General features: G+C 35.8%; 1 protein-coding gene across 1 annotated transcript; it reads right to left on the bottom strand.

Moving 5' to 3' along the window:
* Positions 1–272: 272 nt before the first annotated feature.
* On the bottom strand, positions 273–2,897 carry LOC136207361 (WEB family protein At2g38370-like). The gene is made up of 2 exons (XM_065998628.1): positions 2,517–2,897; positions 273–1,963 (listed from the first exon to the last, which is right to left on the bottom strand). The coding sequence occupies exons 1-2, from the start codon at positions 2,679–2,681 to the stop codon at positions 461–463; spliced, it is 1,668 nt and encodes a 555-aa protein (XP_065854700.1). The 5' UTR covers positions 2,682–2,897; the 3' UTR covers positions 273–460.
* Positions 2,898–7,038: the final 4,141 nt, after the last annotated feature.

Genomic DNA, 7,038 nt, shown 5'->3' with positions numbered 1-7,038 from the left:
ATTATACTATTCAAACCACCAGCTTGGGTGACGGCTAGCATCAGCTGATTTATTAACCAAAATTGTTACAGATGCTACAGAGATCCAGACTATATTGATGATCTATCATGCATCCCAAATCATAATCCATTTTATATGTTTGTCCTTCTCCACCTACAACCTAAATTAAGTATTTGCATGCAGAGGCCAACTTATAAGATACATGATCTGAAAATATCAGAAACACCATCCAGTTAAATATATGGAAGAAAATGAAAAAGGAAAGCAATCTCTTCTGCCTTAATCCTCATTCTTTAATAGATATTAGAAACAATATCATACATCATTGACATCTTTTAACAACCATATAAATACAAATATATAAACATATAACTAATCAGATCAACTATCACAGGGTTAATAGAATAGAAGCACTAGAAAAAAGAACAATTTCAATTGTTTCGGACATGAGCAAGCCAAACTACCTCAAGTTCAATGTTGCCTTCTTCTTTCTCTTTCCTTGCTTTGTCAAGAGGAGCGAAAACCGAGCAAATCCAAATTTCTTCCTCTTTCCCGAAAACTGCTTCTGAGTGTTTTCCCTTTCATTCTTATTATCAGAGGCTACTTCACCATTAGGTTTACTCAGCATTTGACCTAGTGATACCTTTCTCTTCATGCTGCGTTTTTCAGGCACCATTTCTGTCTCGAGCTCTTCAGGCAACAGGAGCTTCCTGCTAAGTATTTGACCTATTGATAGAGTTGGCTTTAGAACAGGAGCTGGCCCATCACTTACTAGGTTTAGTCCATTCACATCAAACAATCGCGAATCCCTCCGATTCTGAGGTGCGCATGAATTCTTAAACTTGGTAGAGTTTTGAACTGAACGTCTTCTCTGTCCACCCTCAGATCTCCACTTGCGAAGAGCTTCTTCCACAGCCAGCTTTCCTTTATTTGCTACCTCCACTCTGTTCAAGGCTTCTTCCAAGGCCTTCTTACTGGTTTTAAATTCTTCTGTAGCTTCCTCTACCTTCCTAAAGATTTCTGCCTTCGAAACATTTGCTTCATCAACTTGAAGCATTGCTTCTACTACCTTAGTCTTGGATAAATCCTCAGCTTCTCGAGCTTTGCAAGTTAGGGATGAATACTCTTCATAGCTAAGTGTTATTCCTGCAGCTGTCTCTGCGGAATCTCCAGATGAGTTCTCATGGCCAGACAAAGCCTTAATATCGGCAAGAGCAACAGCTTCTGCTGCTCTAGCTGCCTGCTTCATTTTTTTGGCAGCAAACAACCTTATCTCAGCTGTTTTTATCCTACCTTTTGTCTGTTCAATGTCGGATATTGCTTTCAGAACTTCAGATTGCGCAGCTTCTCCCATTTTCTTAAACTGCTCTGCCTCAGAACTCAGTAGCTGGAGCTCCCTTGATATTGGTAAGGAATTCTCAGAACCACCTTTGGTTTCAGAATCTTTTGCTTCTTTAAGTTTTTGTTTTGTTTGATTTAGCTCCTCTTCAAGGGAGGATATCTTTGAGAAATTCTGGTTCAATCTGTCACGGGTTTTGTCAAGGGAAACTTTTTCCTTCTCTAGTTTCCTATTTAGAACTTCAACAGAACCACGAATATCGGCAAGATCAGTAGTAGTCCTGGAAAGGTTCAACTTAGCCTGTTTCAGTTCCATCAAAATTAAACCAGGAGCTGAAGATGGGCGGGGGTTCACACCTTCCACCACACTTTGATTATGGTTTCCAGTATTCTTTTCTTCTTTTATCACGGGAACCATACTACTATCATCTGCATTTGACTCCAGAGTCAAATTAACTTCAGTTGCTTGTTTCTGTAGCTTCGATTTTAGTTCTTCAACCAAAGTTTTTGTAGTTTCCAACTCTTTTAAGACATCCAGTGTTTCCCTTTCTTTCATGATCAGATCTTTTTCCAAAAGCTCAGCATGTTGCTCTAATTTTGAAATGTCAACTTCTTCTGTGTCATGCTATGTATAATACAAGGAAAAAAAGGAGATCAGAAGTGCACAAAAAGAGAAAATATACTGAATCGAGGATTAAGCAATGTGAATTTTGTTACGTAGCCATTACATGATCCTTTTGTGGAAAAAATTGAGTATTGAATTAAAAGAATTTAAACATTTAAATTTTATGTTGAAAAATGATCAGTCTTTCTACCTTCTATTGTAAGACATACCATTAAAAAAAGTAGATTAAATATTCCCCAGGCCCCTATATTATCACACAGGTCCTTCACAAAAGGGTAGGCCTGAAGTGGATTACAAAGATTCATTCCAATAAACCAAGTAGGAAAAAGGTCTTCAGCCAGTAAACATCAAAATGTTCATCATCAAATTCTGCATAGTTTTATCTAAAGCTGATGGTATCTCAAAGTTCAATGTTAAACCAGAAAATTGAGTTCGAACAATTTGAATCTCATAGTAGTAAAAATCAAACACTAAAACGAAATGCAGCACCAAATTTCAAACAAAACATAAAAAGACGACACCGAACAGAAAAAGTAAGAAGAAAAGAGAATACCTGAGTATCAGAAAGCTTATGTTGAGTTTGAGAGGGTTTCCAGTAACCGAGACCACCAAATCGACTAACAGCCTCCTTCACAGACTCAAAGGGAGCAGACGTATCAATTTCAGCTCTTAAAAAAGCCTCCATTTTGGACCCTTGTTCGGCAATCTCCATCTCCATTCTAGGGTTTTAGGCACTGAAATTTAAAAACTTGGGTTGGGGTCGAGGAGGAGAGCTAAAGAGGACCTAAATCTTGACGAATAATGAAATGCAAGGGATGATGATGGTGACCGGTGTGAGATAGAGAGTGAAATGCGGCATAAATTGTGGTTGCTTTGCTTACTAAAGTGATACTACTGATACCATACCACAGTTGAGATATTTCAGTACGCAGAGGCTCACACAACTAGGAATAGGAAAAGGAAAAAGAAAAAGAGCCAAAGTGTCCGTTAGATATCGCTGTGGACATGTATTTACTGAAATACCCTTTAAACGGTAACTATTCTTTTGTCTATTGTCGGGTCGGGTTAATTGCATTAATAGTCATCAGTCTATTTCAAAAAGGATAAGGTACCAAAATAGTTCTAAGTTTATTGGGAAAGTACCAATTTAGATTGAACGTTCAAAATAACATTAATATAGGCTTAACGTTTGTAACATAATATCAATTTAGACTTAACGTTTATAATATAGCATCAATTTAGGCCTCACGTACAAAATAACACCAATATATGCTTAACGTTTACAAAATAATACGAATTTAAACTTTTTTTTTTGAAAAAAGTATACGAATTTAAGCTTAATGTTTACAAAATATATTCAATTTAAGCTAAACGTCACAATTAAATTAACCATATTATATTTTTTTCCTTATAACTGTATATGTTATCTTTTTATTTAGTTCCATTTTCTTATTTATTATAATACAATTAATTAGTTTTTTTGCTCATTAAAACCTTATATTCGTTTTTCATCAGCCATTCCATGACTCCTAAATTCCATTGCTCATGTAATATATGCAAACTAAAAGTAATTGAATATCCACAATATTTCGAATACTTATGGAATGGTTGATGAAAAACAAATATAAGGTTTTAATGTGCAAGAAAACTAATTAATTGTATTATAATAAATAAGAAAATAGAACTAAATAAAAAGATAACATATAAAGTTATAAGGAAAATAATATAATATGGTTAATTTAATTGTGACGTTTAGCTTAAATTGGATATATTTTGTAAATATTAAGTTTAAATTCGTATTATTTTGTAAACGATAATCCTATATTAGTGCTATTTTATGAGTGAGGCCTAAATTGATGCTATATTATAAACGTTAAGCCTAAATTGATATTATGTTGTAAACGTTAAACCTATATAGTGCTATTTTGAACGTTGAACCTAAATTGGTACTTCTCCAAAAATCTTAGACCTATTTTGATACTTTATCCCTTTAAAAATATCCTCGAGCTTTATTTGCTTTACCTTGATGACCATGTAATATATTCTGTTCAGCTAATTTTATAACCTCTTTCATTAATTATCGATTGAAATTTAAAAATATATATAAATATAAATATATAAATAATATAAATGGGGCAGAATGGCCCAGAGTGGGTTTGAGAATTGGTTTTCTCAATCAGATCTAGTCCGGTCCAAACCCAATGTAAATATAATATGGGCTGGATAAGATTTGGACAAAGTAATTATGTATGAAACTCGGTTAGATCTGGCTTGAACGTGGCCCAATCCAGTCCATAAACAAGTCTAGACCCAAGTAAATAAATAAAAAAAAGAAAATTATTTGAATAATAATTTGCACCTTAATGAGCATGTAAAATTTGCTCATTCACCGTTAGATATAGGCTTATTAGAATCTTCACCTTAGGATTCTAATAAGCCTAGATCTAACGGTGAATGAGCAAATTCACTTGCTCATTAAAGTGCATGTGAAAATTCCCGTTTAATTAGATTAAAATAGAAAATATAAATTTATATACGTATATATTTAATATAATTAAGCGTATATTATATATATATTGGTGTTCGCTATGGTTACTTTGTTTTTTATAAAGTACCGTTAGCGGGCACCTATATATATATATATAATATGCACACAATATGCATTTGATGAAATTGGATTTTTTTTTTTAAGAAAAACTCACTTTATTAATAATAAGAATGAGAAGCATCCCGAAGTAGAATGCCTCGAATGAATACACGACTAGATCAATGAATAAAAGAATTAGCATAGGAATGAGCATTTCGTACCAGAGCATGAGCAGCCCCATTCGCTAACCTTGACACAAACTTCACCGTGAACCTCGGGTGAGAATGAAGAAAATCTCTAATGTTGAAACACCTTTCCACATGATTTTGATTTGACAAAATTATTTAAGTTAATTCCATGATTAAACAATTAAATTTAAGTGCCTTGATTTAATTGTACTAATGTGTTAATTGTACTAATGTGTTTGTTCAATGTTGAGTAGTAATAAGAACAAGAACTAAGAAGAGAAACTCAAGACGAAGTCAGCAGATGCAAGAAGCTGAGTAAAATGCAACTCAGTTTTAAGTGAAAGAAATGTCTTCTTCAGAAAAGCTTGAAGGCGAAGGCGCTGAGTCAAGCTGAGTAGTCGTCAATGATCCGTCAACTTGGAAGACAATGTCTGAGCAAAATTCAGAAGACTTAGAAATCTGTCAGAAGGACCTTTTCGAGAAGCATGGACCATCTGATAATTACTAGAAGACAAACCTGGCGCACGAAGACAAACCTGGCGTTAGAAGACAAACCTGGCAAACCTGACTCCTAACGAAAACAGAAGACAGGATTGGCCTGCAGCACTGAATGCTGACCAAGTGATGACAAATGCAGACCGTTTCCCCACAACGGCTATGTCGGGATTCAAATCATTGGCGCCTCAAAAATCACTATAAAAAGGTCAATTCATCACTTGGATCATATATACAAGAATATAAGACAGACAAGCAAATCTTTATCAAGTCAATTCACTTGCAAAATCCAAAATAGAAGCTGTCTGAAAAGAAAAAGCAAGCTCTTACACCAACTCCTATTTTTGTGTAAAAGTATAGAGTGATTTTATTCATCTAAAGTGTTCTTCACTAAGTGAGAACAAATCTTGTATCATCTGTAAAAGGTTAGAGAAGCTGAGTACTCGGTTATAGTACTCAGTGGTAGAGAGAAGCTGAGTACTCAGTTATAGTACTCAGTGGTAGATAGGATTGAGTAGAGGAATAGAGGATGGTACTCTTGCATACTCAGTTGCTATTGTAAAAGGTTTGTGCTCTACCTTTAAAGAGCTCAGTAGAGGATTGAAAAAGCTCGAAAGGATTCCGGGGACTGGACGTAGGCGGAGAGGCCGAACCAGGATAAGTCTGCTGAGTAACTTCTAAGCCTTTCTCTTGATATATATATGTATGCACTGCTTGCTTAACATTACTCAGTAAAATAATTTGTACACGCTGAAGCTGAGTAATCTGAGTACTGAGTTGGAAACTGACTTAAGTGTTACTTCCCAACTCACGATTGAAACAGCTCTAGTCAGTGTTTGTCTAAAGCTGTCTCACATCATACTCAGCCTTGCTGACCTGAAATTGAGTTCAAGCATAAAATCTTAAATTAAGTCAGCATTAATTATCAAAAAGTTATATTAGTTCCTAACCCCCCCCCCCCCTTGGAACTAACTCCACTACGTTACACGGGACCAACATCTAATATCTCTAATAACCTGACCAAACTCAGTAAGACCTCTGCTTTGTGTTTGGATCGAATCCAACACAACTTTGGCATCACTTTCTATTATAACTGAGCTATAACCTAAAGATACAACGCACCCCATGCTTTCCTTGATCGCCATTGTTGCTGCCATTTTCGCTAAAACCATTCCGATCATATGAGTGCTATAACCTTGAATGAAATTACCCGTACAATCGCGTAGGACAGCTCCTGCACCGATAGCATCATCAATTTGAAAAATTGCGACATCAACATTACACTTCACATAACTACACGGTGGCGGAATCCAACGGAAAATTGGTGGATCCCTCGACTTGCCTTGTTCGAGCGGAAGGCTCCTGATCTGTGTTGTAATCTCCTGCTGCTGTCGCATTGCCAATTGGATGATCTGTCGTATTAGTAGCTCTGCCAATCTGCCGAGAAAATAGTGGACCCCTCGTACTGCTGCTCAGCCCTCACTGGCGGACGATTTGTCGTGTCCGATCGGACGACTCCTGACCAGAGTTGTAACCTCCTGCTGTGGCTGACTCAATGACAAAAGGAGGATTAGTAGGTGCAAAGCTTCCACCATTCGGCCTATAGCTACTTATTGAAACACCTTTCCACATGATTTTGATTTGACAAAATTATTTAAGTAAAATTAAATATATTCTAAACACACTAAGTTTAAATGCTTTGATTTATTATACTAATGTGTTTGTTCAATGTTGAGTTAAAATTGTTTATAAGACATAAAGAATAAAAGGCCCAAAGCCCAATACGGAAGTCAAAGCCCAAGTCA

The sequence above is a fragment of the Euphorbia lathyris genome, chromosome 9 (genome assembly GCF_963576675.1).
Source record: "Euphorbia lathyris chromosome 9, ddEupLath1.1, whole genome shotgun sequence".
NCBI classification, from domain to species: Eukaryota; Viridiplantae; Streptophyta; class Magnoliopsida; order Malpighiales; family Euphorbiaceae; genus Euphorbia; species Euphorbia lathyris.
This window is presented reverse-complemented; position numbering and strand designations above follow the sequence as displayed.

Coding starts and splice junctions, on each gene's coding strand:
- LOC136207361 (XM_065998628.1), bottom strand. CDS start 2,681: ATGGAGATGGAGATTGCCGAACAAGGGTCCAAAATGGAGGCTTTTTTA. Junction 1,964..2,516: donor ATAAGCTTTCTGATACTCAG/GTATTCTCTTTT, acceptor TATTATACATAG/CATGACACAGAAGAAGTTGA.